The sequence below is a fragment of the Triturus cristatus genome, chromosome 12 (genome assembly GCF_964204655.1).
Source record: "Triturus cristatus chromosome 12, aTriCri1.1, whole genome shotgun sequence".
Taxonomy (NCBI): Eukaryota; Metazoa; Chordata; class Amphibia; order Caudata; family Salamandridae; genus Triturus; species Triturus cristatus.
The window spans coordinates 279,678,525-279,695,372 of NC_140595.1; the positions used below are offsets into that span (position 1 = coordinate 279,678,525).

At 45.9% G+C, this 16,848-nt stretch overlaps 2 protein-coding genes across 3 annotated transcripts in view; one reads left to right on the top strand and one right to left on the bottom strand.

Annotated features, from left to right (window-relative positions):
- Positions 1 to 16,848, top strand: part of USP21 (ubiquitin specific peptidase 21) — a 508,323-nt gene that overhangs the window by 82,542 nt on the left and 408,933 nt on the right. For both annotated transcript variants that reach the window (XM_085637764.1, XM_085637765.1), the window contains one exon: positions 15,278 to 15,371. In XM_085637764.1, coding sequence (XP_085493890.1) covers positions 15,289 to 15,371 — 83 coding nt within the window. In that variant the 5' untranslated portion in view covers positions 15,278 to 15,288. The remainder of the gene's footprint in view (positions 1 to 15,277; positions 15,372 to 16,848) is intronic.
- Positions 4,887 to 5,276, bottom strand: LOC146775859 (protein LDOC1-like). The gene has a single exon (XM_085637061.1). It carries the CDS (start codon positions 5,274 to 5,276, stop codon positions 4,887 to 4,889), a length of 390 nt encoding a protein of 129 aa, XP_085493187.1.

Below are 16,848 nucleotides of genomic sequence, written 5' to 3' on the forward strand. Positions count from 1 at the left end.
CGTGGTTAGCATACACTAAAGACTGTTCCCATCCCCTCCTCCAACATATGTACCATTACCCTTCCTTGTGCAGTGATAGGGCCGGTAGGGTCTCCTCTGATATCCGTAGACTCTTTCCCAGCAAGGTTACCTCCACCTCACTTAGAGTTTTCAGAGAACACAGAACAGGAATTCACCGGAAATCTGGGCAAGGTTACCTCCACCTCACTTAGAGTTTTCAGAGAACACAGAACAGGAATTCACCGGAAATCCGGGCAAGGTTCAAAATATATAAACAAAGTCGCAGGTCGCCTAGAAAGCAGGTTATCTACAAAGTTTAGCAACCCCTCTTACTGGGACCTGTATTTAATGAGTGCAAGTAGAAACGAATAACCCAGGCAAGTGCAAATGAAAGGGGGCGCTCGGAAATACGCGGTTGCGACCGCCGCTGTATTCCGCCGCCTCTTCCAACCGCAGTTCGGTACCCGGTTGGGAGAGAAATCAAAGGGGAAGTGTACCTTCGTATTGGCAGCGCTCGGAATCGTTTTCTTCCGATTAGCTGCCGACGTGAAACGAAGTGTGTCCGTACTTTCCGTGGACACCGCCACCGAACGTTTTCACAGACTCACCGTCTGCTTCAGGGAAGCGGGCGAGCGGTTGACTTCTCCGCCTCGGCCCACAGGACTCTGGAATCACGGCCAGGAACCTCCAGCTAGAAAGCGACTCCCGGCTGCTTCGAACTTCTGAGTCAGTGTTCTCACCGTTGCGAGAGGTCAGGGTGACTTCAAATTACGCGCGCCGTGTCGAGCGCCCCTGGCGCTTAAATCCTTTCTTCCGGACTCTGGCCTTCTGGGAGTTGTAGTCCGCTGAAGGCTCGGAAGGCGCTTCGGCGCCACGGAGGAATCCTGACAGTAGGTCCCTCCCCTAGCGCCTCCTAGGCCCAGGTTTGTGCGGGAAACGGCGATGAAATGACCGGACAGCGGCCGGGGCATGCACATTAGTAGAGGGCTCCCATGAGTCATCCTCAGCTGAATAGCCCTTCCAGGAAACCAGATACCATAGTACTCCCCTCCTGATCTTGGAGTCCACAAGCTTGCGGACCTCGTACTCCATGCCGTCTTCTGTCACCACTGGAGGCAGGGATTTTCTGCGTGCCCCGATGGCTGGTTTCAACAGGTTACAGTGAAACACTGGGTGGATGCGGAGTGTACCTGGCAGTTTCAATTTATAGGTCACCGGGTTTATTTGTCGCAGGATGGTGTAGGGTCCGATGAACTTAGGATGAAAGATGCTGCGCAGTTTAAAACGTATGTTTTTCGTGGAGAGCCACACCTTGTCCCCTACTTGGTACTGCGGCCCCTCTCTACGGTGGCGATCCTCCCACCGTTTGTAAGCCTGTTTGGCTTTACGAAGATGTTTTTGTATCTTGCGTTGCAGACCGTGGAGTCTTTTCACTTGAGTTTCAACCAAAGGTTGTGAGTCGATGTCCTTAGGAATGTTAACGGGTAAGATTCTGGCGTGGTACCCATAGGTTGCATAGAAAGGGGACTGTCCAGTAGACGTGTGCCAAGCGTTGTTATAGGCCAGTTCGGCCATCCATAACAAGTCTATCCAAGAGTTCTGGGCGTCTTCAGCGTAGCATCTGAGATAGGTCTTTAAGGTTTCATTCAATCTTTCCGATTGTCCGTCTGTCTGGGGATGAAAACTTGTCGATAAGGCGGGTTCTATGTGCAACGCCTTGCACCATGCCTTCCAGAATCTGGCCACGGACTGGGGGCCCCTATCCGATACAATGACTTCGGGCAATCCATGTAGTCTTACTATGTTCGTTGCCAGCAACTGAGCGGTTTGGCTGGCCGTTGGTAAATTGCTACAGGGGATGAAGTGTCCCATCTTAGTGAGCCCATCGATCACTACTAGGACGGCGGAACACCCTTTTTCCTTTGGAAACCCCGTGACAAAGTCCAGGCTTATGTTTTGCCAGGGATACCGCGGAGTGGGCAAAGGGATGAGTTTGCCTTTCTTTTTCCCTGTTTCGTGTTTTGCTCGGGCACATTCTTCACATCTAGACACCCAGGTGGTAACGTCCGAGCGTAACGAGGGCCACCAGAAGTACCGTTGTAGGAGGTGGATCGATTTCCGAGTTCCTGGATGTCCTGCTAGTGGGGCTTCGTGGCACCAGGTAAAAGCTCTTCTTTTCAACGCCGTGGTGGGAAGGAACAATTTCCCCCCATAGAAGGGTAGCCCTTGCTTCAGGGAGCGCTCCACCCCTTCACTGGCCCATTTTTCCCAGACGGTCCGGGGAGAGTGGTTTCTTATCTCCTCCAAAAAGGCTTCTGCTCTGAGGACACACACCACCTTCGTAGGGCTGATGATAGCCTCTTCTTTGGATTCTTGGCCAGGGAAGTCGCTCAATCCTAGACGAGACAATGAATCTGCCTTGCGGTCTTCGGTTCCGGGTCTGAATGTGACAACAAAATCATATTCGGCAAAAAACAACATCCACCTCATTTGTCTCTGAGATAAATGTCTGGCATCCTTCATATATTGCAGATTTCGATGGTCTGTGTAAACAGTGATGGAGTGTCTGGCCCCCCACAGATAGTGTCTCCACTCCTCAAAGGCCTTCTTTATTGCTAAAAGCTCTTTTTCAGCCACGGTGTAGTTCTTTTCAGCGGAGTTCAACTTTTTTGAGGGATAAGCCACGGGGTGCAGTTGACCAGTCCCAGGATTTCTTTGGGACAGGATGGCTCCAACAGCCTCATCCGAGGCATCTGCTTCTACGATAAAGGGGTGCTCCGGCCTGGGATGTGCTAACACCGGAGAGGCCGTAAAGGCAGCCTTCAGGATCTCAAAGGCCTCCTCTGTCTCTGGGGTCCACAGAAAGGTATGTCCTTTTCGAAGCAGTCGTGTGAGAGGTACTGCAATTTGCGAGAAATGGAGGATGAATCGCCTGTAGTAATTCGCGAAGCCCAGAAAACATTGCACTTCTTTCACGTTGGTAGGGGTTGGCCACTGTTGGACGGCCAATACCTTTCGGTCGGACATGTGCAACCCCTCAGGACACAGTATTACACCTAGGAACTCTACGCTTCTTACCCCAAATTCACATTTGCTTAATTTGCAAAAAGCTTGTGAGTATGCAACCGGGAAAGAACCTGGAGAACATGAGGGTCGTGTTCATCTCTAGAGCCGGAATAGATGAGGATGTCATCTATATAGACGACCACAAAGATGTCTTTAAAGTCACGCAACACATCGTTGAGAAAATACTGGAATGCCGCCGGGGCATTGCAGAGGCCGAACGGCATTACAGTATACTCAAAGAGGCCATACTGCGTTTTGAAAGCGGTCTTCCACTCATCTCCGCTCCTAACACGCACTAGGTGGTAAGCCCCCCGTAAGTCCAACCTCGTGTAAATTTGGGCCTCTCTCACTTGGTCGAGCAATACAGAGATAAGTGGCAAAGGATATCTATTTCTGACAGTGTTTTTATTCAGTACTCTATAATCCACACAAGCCCTCAGATCTCCATTGGCTTTAGTTATGAAAAAGAGGGGGGAGGCAGCGGGTGATCTAGAAGGTCTGATGAATCCTATGGCCACATAGTGATCTAGATATTCCCGTAAATGCTTAGTTTCGGGATCGGATAGAGCATACACTCTACAGGCTGGTATGGTGGCTCCGTCCACTAAATCTATGCGGCAATCATATTCCCTATGAGGGGGTAGTTGTTCCGCTTGTTTCTCGCTAAACACATCCTCATAGTGGGTGAATTGCCGGGGTAGGGCCACTTCCTTTTCGGCAGCCGTGGCCACTACATAAGAGGGTTTCGGGGCCATTTCCTGTGCAGGATGGCCCAGTTCCAAATGTCCTTGACATTCTTCCGAGGGGAAACTGACTGTTCGTGCTCGCCAATCTATGACGGGGTTATGGTAACTTAACCATGGCATACCCAATATCACCTCATATTGGGGAGCTTGAATTATATTAAGAGACATCCTCTCTCTGTGCTGTCCCTTGGCTAACTGATAGGTCAACTCTATGCACTCAGTCTGTTCCACCACCCGTCCTGACTTCAAAGGTTTCCCGTCTACTGTTAATACTTCTTCAGCTATGGGCTTACGGACCTTTTGCAGCCCTAAGCGGATCACTAGGTCGTGGTCTATAAAATTACCTGTCGCTCCTGAATCTAGCATGACTTGAACGGGGCTTTGCTGTAAGTTGCTACCGAGGTGCATAGGTAGCATGAGCTGTGTTTCTGTGTCTTTTGGCGGAAACGTGGCTAACGAAGGGAGCTGTAAACCCTTCCTCCCTTCATTATCTTCTTTGGTTAAGCCCAGGGGGTCTGGATTAGAAGAGAAGGACACCGCCACCCGCTTAGTCCGGGACCAGGCGTCCGAAGCCTTGGGTTTCACCGGGCATTCTCGTACATAGTGCCCCCTCTTGCCGCAATACATGCATAACCCCTGGAGTCGTCGGGTTTCACGTTCGTCTTTGGACAATGGGGGGCGAACGGTCCCTAGCTCCATGGGTTCAGCCGCAGTGTCGGGAATGGGCATGGGTCTACGGGGAGGTCTGTCGGCTCTAGAGCTTCCTTTCTCCCACTTCTTTCTCTCTCCCCCTCGTTCCAACATTCTCCTGTCTAATCGTAACGTCAGACTAATCATGTCGGCACAAGAGGTCGGCTGTGGGTCTATTTGGGCCACCACATCTTTTAGTTCGTCTCGTAGACCTTGATAGTAGAGAGACATCCTCTTTTCCTCTGGCCAGGAGGTTTCGGCAATGAGACGATTGAAAGAGGTCAAATAGGTGACCAAATCCCCTCTCCCTTGTGTGAGCTGCAGAAGCTCTCGGTCTGCGCTAAAGGTCGTGGCTCTTCAGTCAAACACTTTTTCAAATTCTGCTCAAAAAGCCCCCCAGTCCGATAATACCGCGTCATTGTTTCGAACCAACGGGACCGCCCAACTGGCCGCGTCCCCTATCATGTATGAAATGGCGAACGCCACACGGGAGTGATTGTTGGGAAAGGAGGCCGGTTTGCACGAAAAGTGCAACATTACTTGTGTTAAGAAGATCTGGACCTTGGAGGGATCCCCGGCGAATCTTTCAGGGCTAGCCAATGGAAGAGGTGGGGGCACGGTGACCTGTATTTGGGAGGGTCCTGGGTTGACATCAAAAGGGTTTCTCGTTAGTCTCTCTACCTTATCTCTTAAGGCGGCTGTTTCCGCCTTGGAAGAGGCCAGTTCTTGTTGCACCAAAAGGAGTGCCTGAAGAACGTCCTCCATGGACGCCATTCTCTACCCGTCTGCACCGGGCGGAGCCAAATACGTGGGCGCGTAATTCTGTCAGGCCAGGCTCCGCAGGATGCAGTCGCGTTGAGAGAGAGTCCACCTCCTGATATTACTAAGTCCCTGAAGTGTTAAAAAACAGGGCCTTCGAATTATCAGGCGAGGGAAAGGAAAGGGAAGGGACAGCGGGGAAGGGATCCTGAAACGACAAAGGCACAGAGTAAGATACAGGAACTGCAGGCTACACTACACCCCTCTCGCTAGTGCTGACATGTCTATACCTGTAAATGAATTGGCCTGGGTTCCTGGGGGTGAAAACATGCCCTCCCAGCAAGCATGCATCTGAAACGATAGGAAACACAAGTATCACCACCTGATATGTTCGTGGTTAGCATACATTAAAGACTGTTCCCATCCCCTCCTCCAACATATGTACCATTACCCTTCCTTGTGCAGTGATAGGGCTGGTAGGGTCTCCTCTGATATCCGTAGACTCTTTCCCAGCAAGGTTACCTCCACCTCACTTAGAGTTTTCAGAGAACACAGAACAGGAATTCACCGGAAATCCGGGCAAGGTTCAAAAGATATAAACAAAGTCGCAGGTCGCCTAGAAAGCAGGTTATCTACAAAGTTTAGCAACCCCTCTTACTGGGACCTGTATTTAATGAGTGCAAGTAGAAACGAATAACCCAGGAAAGTGCAAATGAAAGGGGGCGCTCGGAAATACGCGGTTGCGACCGCCGCTGTATTCCGCCGCCTCTTCCAACCGCAGTTCGGTACCCGGTTGGGAGAGAAATCAGAGGGGAAGTGTACCTTCGTATTGGCAGCGCTCGGAATCGTTTTCTTCCGATTAGCTGCCGACGTGAAACGAAGTGTGTCCGTACTTTCCGTGGACACCGCCACCGAACGTTTTCACAGACTCACCTTCTGCTTCAGGGAAGCGGGGCGAGCGGTTGACTTCTCTGCCTCGGCCCACGGGACTCGGGAATCACGGCCAGGAACCTCCAGCTAGAAAGCGACTCCCGGCTGCTTCGAACTTCTGAGTCAGTGTTCTCGCCGCCGCGAGAGGTCAGGGTGACTTCAAATTACGCGCGCCGTGTCGAGCGCCCCTGGCGCTTAAATCCTTTCTTCCGGACTCTGGCCTTCTGGGAGTTGTAGTCCGCTGAAGGCTCGGAAGGCGCTTCAGCGCCACGGAGGAATCCTGACAATTTGACTACAGGGAGATTTACAGTGGCTTTTCTTCTCCTGGACTACATCTCTTGCATGGTCTCTTTTTCACTCCATCCTTCGCAGGTGCTCTTTTTTGAATGATCTATTATGCCTTCCTTCAGTACACGCTCTTCTCTACTTTCACTGCCCTGCTTGAATAAACTGTAAAGCGCCCAGATGATCAGTCTCCATGAGCAGGTCACTGTAAAATAAAACAATATAGCGCCTGCCTGCACGTTTGAGGCCACGACTGGGCATCAATGTTGCTTCTTAAACACTTTAATCATCTTAAATGTATCCAAAAAATAACCCTGATATTGTTAAATTAATCCTTATACACAATAATGTACAATTATATGTTATCTCATGATGGGACATTGTATCTAAACAAACATCCTTGTTTTCTTCAGTTACATAGTATGTGAGTGCCTACTTCCGGCACATGAGGGACTTTATCTAATCATTAATCAAGCTGTACCACTAGTTAATTAACCTATTTCCTAGACAAAGGAGCTCATTGATAGTTAGATAAAGCCCCCCCCCGGCTGAATGTACGGCAGAGAAAATTATTTTGAAAAGTTCTGTATCTATTTGAATAAACACGATTGCATTGTAACCCACTGTTCTGATGATATAATCTTGATAATAGAAACTCACATTGGGGCTGCTGAATGTCTCATTGAGCCTGGCTTGTGCACTCTTACTCATTGCCCAGAAACAAGCAGGCTGCTCTTTCGCCACAGTACACTCACCTTAACACCTTCCACACAGTGTGGTCAGCTGTGCTGCGTAAAGGCAAAGCGCATATTGACCAATACGCAAGCCCAAACACTGAAGAATCAAAATAAAGCTGAACAGTAATTGGCCATGCTCTGTAATTATCCTGCCCCTGCGCTTCCTCCTATGCCAACCTGCAGAACCAATCCAAGCGACGCTCCTATGCAGTTCATGAAAGTAAACCGCATGACGGCAGCTCCAGGATTGGGGCAGACAGGTGAATCCAAAGCTCCATGTGAGACCTGGAGCCTGTGCCTGTGTTCCCTTGGCTCTCTAATACAGTGTATGTTCGGGAGGCTTCAAGTGCGTATGTCGGGCTGGAAAGAGCAAGACACCCGTCCAACCTGACATGAGCATTACACTTGATCAGGACCGAGTCCATTACTCTTACTGCCCTGCTAGTAGTCGGGATTGGTTACACCCTTTAAGACACCCTTTCATCCCGCTATAACACAGTGGCCAGGACATTCGGGGATTGGGGGAGGGGAGAGCGAAGCCAGATCATTTCAATTTATGGATAAATGTAATTTACAATTACAAGTTTCATGTGATGTGGCAACTCAAAGGCAGGGGGTCAACGCCCCCACGCCCTGAAAGAGAAACCACCTTGGCGTCATAGCCAGCTTGGTACGTAACCGTGCAAGGTGGCTATTCAATGTCCCATTTAAGATCCAATTGCTCTCCACATATATGTGGGACATGAATATGTGGTGACAGTGTGCCTATAATTCTCCAGAAGAAAGCCCCTTTGTCTATATTGCATAGACATTTAGGATACTTATCTCCTTACTATTTAGTAGCCCACACAGATTGCCAAACTCCTTGCATGTGTACGGACTCTATACCGTTTAAGCATGGTTGTTTACTCCCGCACATTACAGGCTGCAAGCCTAACTGTCCCCATCATAGTGTGTTAGGTAAGATGCAGCTAAAACCTCCTCTGTCACCAGTGAAGGCAGACCCAAGCGGTCCGAGGGAATCTACCAAAGGCCACCCATATATGACCAACTGCAGGAACAAATATCTGCTGCAATCTCCACCACACTTCAATAAGAAACACACTACCCAAATTCTCCCGAACCCCTCCTCCCCACTGGGAAACACTAACGCAACCATCTCAACCTTGAACTTCGAATATGTAGCAAAAAAAAATTACAAATTAGTTAAATATCCCACTCAATAAACCATGCAGACCATGCCCAACAACAATGGAGCCAAGCTCTGTTGCGCTTTAAAAAAAGAAATATATATTGCAAGCAATACTATACCTAAAGTTCACTCACGTAGAGGGTCGTAACATTGGTGTGCACCCACCAGCCTACGACTAGCCGGTGTCACCTGGCGAGGGACAGTCCCCCAGCCAACCTAATATTAGGGATGATGCCAGAAGAATGTAGAAAAAACAGAGAGAAAGGAAAGACGAATAGGTGAAATCCGAAAAAGAACACAAATAAGAGTGAAACAGATAGTGGGGCAAGTCTCCAACCCAGCTGGACGTACTTTACCATAATGCTCATGAGTATACGAACCAGACTTTTAGAATTCATCCCCTCTACAGCAGGCTAGTCACATTTCCAAGCAGGAGTTAATATAATTTTCATGTCAGCTGCCAAATACAGTGAAACACAATTCAGCCAAGCGCAGGAGTACTACACAAACCATTCCCCCTCCTAGCCAGAACCGCCAGGTATCATCATGTCCATTATGGTGTCGGGTCATGTGTTCCATCCGTTCCTCCTGGTCGCCCCGAGGGCTTCCCCAGGTGGATTTATCAGACTCAGGTTCACCACTGCTCATATTGTCATCTTGCACGTGTATGGTAACTGTCTCCATGACCAATGGGCCTTTCTCTTGTACCACTACTCCAATTGATGCTCTATCTTTAGGCACTTGCGGAGTCTCCTAGACCAGGTGACCAGAGTGTCTTCCTATCCACAGACGAGCCACCTGCCCTGATATTCTAGAATATGTCTGTGCCACAACTCTCATGTTGAGCCTATTCCAAATTTCTGTGGGCTCCATTAAAAAATGTTGTCTTCGCTTCGTGGACTACATGTAGTTTAACAGAATACAGCAACATATGTTTGAGTCCCATAACATGCAGCTTTTGTTTTGCTGCATTAAAGGACTTTTGGAGTTTCTGCACATGCACCTTATCCAGGAAAATTCTTATGATCTGATCCCTATATTTTAGATCCCCACCCTTGCATGCATGATCAAATCCCGAACCTTGTAATTAATGATATGTGCAATAATCACGTGTGGGTAAGTGCCTGGGGGGGGCATGTGCACCAGTGCACTATGTGTGCACTCCAAGACAAAGAATGGAGACAAACCAACCAGTTTTGATCCAGGTGTTCAGGAATTGCTCTACCGATTTACCTTCTACCTTTTCAGGGAACCCCACAAATCTGAAGTTGTTAGGGCAGGATTTGCCCTCCCCATTCTCCAACCTAGTCTCAAATCGTCGAGAAAGGTCTGAGAGGGAGCTCACTTTGGTCTGCAGCTCCTTAAGTCATTTGTAATTGCACTGATTATTTCATTGCCATTGTCTGGTTTCTCACTTTGCAGGGATCTGTGCAGAGGAGGTTAACCCCTTTTGGAACAGTCATTTTTGTGTTCCAATGCCAGCCATGAGTTTTTGATGGCGGCCAGTATTTGTGTGCCAGTGGTATCAATGGGATGCGAGTACCCCCCATCCCCTACCACCAGTTTGCTCCTCGCCTCTCCAGCATATTGGTCAGTTTGTGTCTGCTGGCCCTCTTGCAGGGATTCTGCTCAGGACCAGAACTATGCTTGGGACCATAGAACATCAGCATGTAGGGAACGAGTCACCTTACCCCATCAGTATCTATGGGCCAGAATCAGACTAGCTTATAGTGCCTCACTTGCCCTCCTAACCTTTCCAGAGAGACAAGCGATTTGGCACCCCAGAACACAACACTCTTGACCTTCTCAGGGATCACAGTAGCAGGCCACCCCCATTCATTCTTTCACGCATACCTGTCCACAATAAATGGAAAAGAGACGCAGAGGAAGCTTACAATACTTAAACTAGCTTGCTGTAGTATGCAATTATTACTTTGCACACAACAAAACAGAATTCCCCTCTGTGCTTGAATTTATAGATATAGTTCCAAAACCAATAGTAACCACTGATCCAAAGACTTCCCTGTTGATAAATCATATAACCAAAATCATATTTTCGCAACAATTTTATTATATCAAATTCATATTTAAACATATAACATATTCCATAAAAATATTATTATGTTAATGAACTCTATTAAAAACTAATAGGGATGGATTTTTCTTATTAAGTGGTTTTTCACATAAATGTCATAATCACATCACCATTTACATATCCCTTTTCATTACATAAAAACAGATATGAGTAATTGTACGTGCAGTTTAAACAATCATGTAAATTCCAAATGAAACCATTATTCACACACAGATTTGCTTCAAATAAAAACTGGTGTCTTACATGTCCTTTTCATTACATAAAAACAGATATGAGTAATTGTACTTGCAGATTAAACAATCATGTAAATTCCAAATGAAACAATTATTCACACAAAGATTCGCTTCAAATAAAAACTGGTGTCGACGCAGCGTTTCGGCGATTATATCCCTGCCTTCTTCAGGACTTTGCAAATCATTAAAATCAATTGATCACTTACTGCCTTGGTAGGTCAGAAAATATTACGTGCCTATCGTCCAAATCCGGGTACAAGTCTTCTAATATGAGGTTGTTTTAATCAAAGTGGGTTCATCCATTAGAGGACCAATTCTCCCAAGGGATGTCTTTAAGGATGTATCCCTTTATTCAAGATTACACAGAGGTCCACCAATGATCAAAGTTTGTGTAGGTTGTCACCCCTGGTAGAATTTTTGAATAATATTCAATTCTTGATCCGTTCTTAATTATTTTTTTGGGTTATTCTTTCTCCCGAGACACTTGTGATCATATCTTTTCAATTGTTATGATTCCGGTTTCTCTGATTGCCGGTATATCGGGCGTCTCAGGCATCGGGTGGCCTAAGTGGGGTAACTCTCTTACTTTGTAGGGTATACAATAATTACGCCACAATTGGAAAACAAATATAGGTCAGTAATGTCTTTGGCATGATTAGTAGACCATCTACAATGAAAAGCCCTGTCGTATTAGCTGGCAGATTTGCCTAAACCCACCCTCACTACAGAAGCTAAATGATTATTGATCTTTGGCCTTAGTGGCGGACCCCATACTTTCGCATACATAGATGGTTGCTCTACATCTCAGTCAACTCAGCCCTCTTGTCTCGGGACCTTTGCTCTGTCTGCAAGTCTCCGCTCTGTGTGTTTTTAGAACACTTCCTAAGGTTATATGACAAAATATGTGTGTCAAAAAACAGCCGCTGGGCTTCTGTATTATGTCTAGGTGCTAGTGTCCAACCACAGAGAATAACAAGGAGCAATGTTGTTTGACCTTGCATAAGCTGTTTCGATTAAATCGCAGGGAAAAAAACAAAATACTAAAACTTGTTGACTTTGAAAATACAAGGTGGCATAAAACCAAGTGTGCTATTTGGTAGCGTGTCCAAAGCAAAAGTGGACTACAACATGCATAATAGTCTAACAACATAGGGAATCCGACAATGGGCTATGTAGGGAACACACAACAGACTGCCTGTGGCTTGCCCATGATAGCTGCCTGCCTCCCCAACAATAGCAGAGGAACTATGCCTAGAGCAGCCATCTGTGAATATCAGCCTTGAACAGAGTTTCCAGTCCAGACAGTTTAAGCAAAGGTCCGAGAGAGATTTGCAACCTTGGAGCACAACCGCATTCCATCTACCATTAATTCTAACCCAGCTCTGCATCAGGGGCCACCTGCTGCAGGCTGGGGCAGCCCCCTCATAAGCCAGGAGAGCTGCTTCCACTTGCAAGAGCTCCAACACAATTCCTTATCCAAGATGGGTGACCTGCACGAGTCCCAGATCCACTTGCAAGGCAAAAGTCAGAGGCCCAGTCCAACACAAGGAGCCTTCAGCACCAGTGGGGTAGCCCATTTAAAACTAGGCCCCTCACCTGCAAGAACTATCGCATCTCTCCTGATGCCGGTCCAACAGCCATGCCCTACAGCGCTTTGATGTCTGTGGCCCAGCATGGTGGCTGGGAGGCCCCAGGCATTTTCATGACCCACAGGCAGGCCTCACGCCAATCGCCACATCCTCTTCCATTGTGAACGTCCCCACACGCTGGGTCTACACAATGCTCTCCTCCTGCGCAGGCAAGGCCACCCCGGGGGCACCACTAGGAGCTACTCAGCCATCTACGGCCGCCTCCGTAGCTCCGCTCTCTGCCACCTTCCCTGAACTGTATCCCAAATCTGCTCCACTGCCTTGCTTTGGGCATCCTCAGCCAGCCGGCCCCAGGTGAGGGCAGGCTCTGTAGTGGCAGCCGCCATGTTGTGCACAATGCTCTGCCTCAATCGGCAGCTCCAGCCCTTGCCGCAGTTGTCGGAGAGCCTCCCCCACCACAGTCTCCAGAGAGCACAGTACAGCAAGCAGTCTGGTGCTATAGAACCCCCTCTTGTTTGCCCCGATGAGCCAGGATGTTTAAGGATTTCGATTAGGGCCAGCAGAGCTTGGCTTTAGTACTTGTTGTCTGCCATCTTGACAGACCACACCCCTATGGGCATTTCTTGTTAATGGTTCTTCATGTTGACAATGGACTCATTATAGTGAAACGGTTTAAACTGGGGCAAATTGAGCTGTGAAGTATGGGTGAGAGTGGGTTATTGTGAATTCCACAAGGGGGTATTGCGATATTAATTAGATTTCTTCCCATAGTTTATAATTTCTTCTTTCAATGGATCTGGGTTCTTCTCGATCCAGTCCTTCTGAACACCCTGGCCCAAAAGGTAGCCAGACAAAAATGGCCTTCCGCATCATCTGCTTTTTCTTAGGAGTTTGCCTCAAAACTGTAGAAATGTCTTTTCTTTCTTGAATTAAGCATGATGCAAGGCTTTGAGATTCAAATCTGGGACACAAATGGCTTTTGTGATTTGTTTGAATACATGATTTTCCAAACCCATTCTGCATAGTAGCTCCACAGTGCATGGCCTGAAAATCTTAAATTCAGTTCATCCAACATTTTAAACATATGGCCAAGGCATGTCCCAAAGCTCTGAGTTGGTCTGGGATAGAAAAGGCACTTGGAACTCAGACACACAAATTAGCAACAGAACAAGAATGGTGGAGATTTACTTGAGGCTAAAGCTAACTGTGCACATATTTCACCCTGTTACTGCAGACTGGTAGACATTCTGTTTGAGGTAGAAGATTATGGAAAAGAGTGCAAACACGAACAGTTTGTAAGTTATAGAGGATAGTTTTGTTTTCACTTCTTTCAGGGGGCTGGTCTCTCTCCAGTCACTGGGAAGTAAACGTTTGTGTAGAAGTATAATGCAAGTTAGAAATCCCACTCTCCAGGTGACTTGTCTTAATCACCAAGAAATTATGCTGAACATGCCCCATCAGAGTCCAAAAAGAAAGTCATTTAGTCCCTTTCCACCTTGCTGCCTCGAAATAGGACCCCAGCACCATTTTTAATTCTTTGTTGCTCAGCATGGAAAATTATATGAAGGTCGTCAAGGCACTATCCTCTTCTGCATCTAAACGTATGAGTTTTAGAAAACGACTGTGATCTGGATTATTACCAAGCCATCAGAGGTAAAGTGAGGACTCCGTGTTTCTGAAAGCAGATCTGCTAAGAAAATTGCTTGGTACTGAGCAAATAGAGAAAAACCCTTACAGCTATCCTTGTTAAGTGATAGCTTTATCCCTGAAGCTACCTCAGACACTATTAGTTGGTAATTTAACTAGAGTTCCCAGTAATATTCTAGGAGAACGGCTATACACCAGTGTCTGCAATAGAGTTCTATGTCATGTCCATCATCACTGTTCAGTGAAGAAGTTCTAGCAGTGCTAACCTCCATATAAGCACCTCTTTGTAAAGCATGGAATTAGATTTCTAAGCGTTTCTGTATAAGATGATTGTGCTGAGAAAGTTTGAATGCTTACATCACCCTACACACCTTACTACAGTCCAGAGAGTCTCATTATCCATCTTGTAGTATTTTTATCAGACGTAACTGCTGCAAGTGCTTTTTCAGTGAACTGAGAAATTGTATGCTACATATGGTATTCTGTCATTGCAGCTGGAAAACTGAGGCAGTTGCTAGAACAGTACACCATAACGGAAAGACCAAGCAGACGATAGGTGAGGGAAGTTAATATGGTGGAGAAAGTTGTAAACCACTTGGAAACGCGGTCTGTAGATTAATGTGATTCAATTCAGAGAAGTCACAAACCGAAACAGTAAGCACAGGGGACATCAATGCAAAATGAACACAAGGCCCACATCTAATTAGAGAATCACTGGGAATGAGCGGTACACAAAGGTATGTTTGAACTGGAGCCATAGAATATTTGATGAGACAGGTGCCAGAAAGGAATTATGGACAAGCGACATTGGCGATGAAAAAAAACTACAGATTTATGGCGATTGGGTGAGAAATGTTTCCCCATGAAGGTGGAATTCTTGAATTTGGAGATCCTTAAATAGGTTTCATTTGAGATGGCAAGAGTAGAGAAGGCAGTTAAATAACTAACAAGAAGGGCTTTAGCCTATGCACTAGAAATACAATATTTACTTTATGAAGTTGTGTTTTGAGATCTCAAAGAGGAAAAGGTAAGTACTCTGTGAAAGAGAACTAAGAGAATAGTGAGGAGGGGTTAAGTGACCATTGATTGCTAGTTCTTTATTTTTATCAAATAAGGAGGCTGAGACCGAATCAAAAATTATTTTGTTCTTTTTTTTTAATCTGTGCTCATCAGTCACTCTTAACATTAAGCAATGTCTGCATGTAATAATTCACTTTTGCTTTTAGCTATGGAAAATGATTGGTTTTGAATATAAATTCTAGAAGTAAGTTGTGGTTTTTTGAAGTTGTGCTTTCTGTATTTATGTAGGGACATAGTGAATGGGAAGTCTTCTGAAGACTGCTGACTTGGCTCAATGTGAGACCAGTGCCAACTGGGAGAGGAACCCAACATTTTGTTATCGGTGCGTATTGTTGTTTATCTTTCTTTTCAACTTGGCTCTAGCCTAGAGGTTGGAGCTTTTATGTTGTGTTAGGAGTGATTTGAGCATGAGCACTTCCAGGGGCACCTTGTGAGGTCTTGTTTTGATGTCCTTAAACTGTAGTCAGTAGCTGTAATTACTTGCCATGTACAAACTGATGGCCAAATGTGAAAATCTGTCGAGCTGCGGCTGTGTTGGCATTGTATAAATTACAGAATAGGTGTATAGGATGACGGGGGGGATAATAAGACATGCTACACAGTTAAAACTTTATTTCTTAAGTTCCCGATGACCTACGCCTCCTTTGCTTCTTCCATAGTGTACACTGCAGGCAGACCTCTGTACCTTTTTGTTCTGCCAATAGTTATGATGCTTTATCCAGGGTGAATGGGTTTTTTATTATGTTTCAGATGCTTTTGATGGTAATCAGTCTACAATGTGTGGTCCTCTGAGAATTGATGCCAATATCTCCAACATATCCTTGGAACAGAGATTCAGATGGAACTCATTCTTAGGAAGGAATGTTTAGTTTCACAGACCTTTCTGTGTAGATTTAATCATGAAAGCCAAAAAGCACCTTTATATATATAAAAGAATTTCAACTATGTTACTCAATACGGAATTGATGCGCAACTCACACCGCAGACATTATTTGTATGATGAACAACTGCGGTTCAGCCGAATCAAGTTTTATTTAAACAAGAAACACTTTAATTAGAACAATTTTGTGAGTGTCATTAAAGAAGAAAGGAGAATGTATAAATGAGTGGACCCAAGGTGTGAAACCAAACCAAAACCGAAATTAGAAAGAGAAGGGTGAGATGGGGAATGAATCTATAGTGTATTGGTTGATTCAAATAAAAAAGACAGCAAATACTATTTAGTACATTTTCATATACAAGGAATTGTATCATGATTATAGAAAGTTGTCTGTGTTTGTACATGTGTCAGTGACATTCTGTTATTTCAGGAAACCTGGGACATTGCCGCCACTGTCTTTGAGTTGTGTATGTTTTTCCCTACTAGCCTCTATCTGGGGGGGCTTTCCATCTTAGAAGTAAAGGTAAATACCTTCCAAGTAGTAGTATAGAGTGAGGCTTTATAGTTATATCTTGTGAATTTTTACAATTATTTTTATACCATTCACAACAAGAATTTTCCAGTTGTATTTGATTTTATTTCCTCTCTATTGAAAATAAGGATAAATGTGGGCCTTCATTTATGTTTGCCTGGTGGGGGATTTTAATGCTAAACTCCCAATTGAAAGCAATGGTAACATTACAATGGGTGATATGGGAGGGGACACAAGGGGTAAAGAGTTAGAGGTACTACTTAATTTAGCTGACATGCACAGTGCTTTATAGACAGCTGGTAGGGACAATGTAGGTATACCAACGTCCGGAGGGAGAAATTGTTCCACAGTTATTGACTATGTAATTGTCTTCCATAACTTGATAAA

What these genes read in the sequence shown, in the direction of transcription:
- LOC146775859 (XM_085637061.1), bottom strand. Translation starts at nt 5,276, where the DNA reads ATGGCGTCCATGGAGGACGTTCTTCAGGCACTCCTTTTGGTGCAACAA.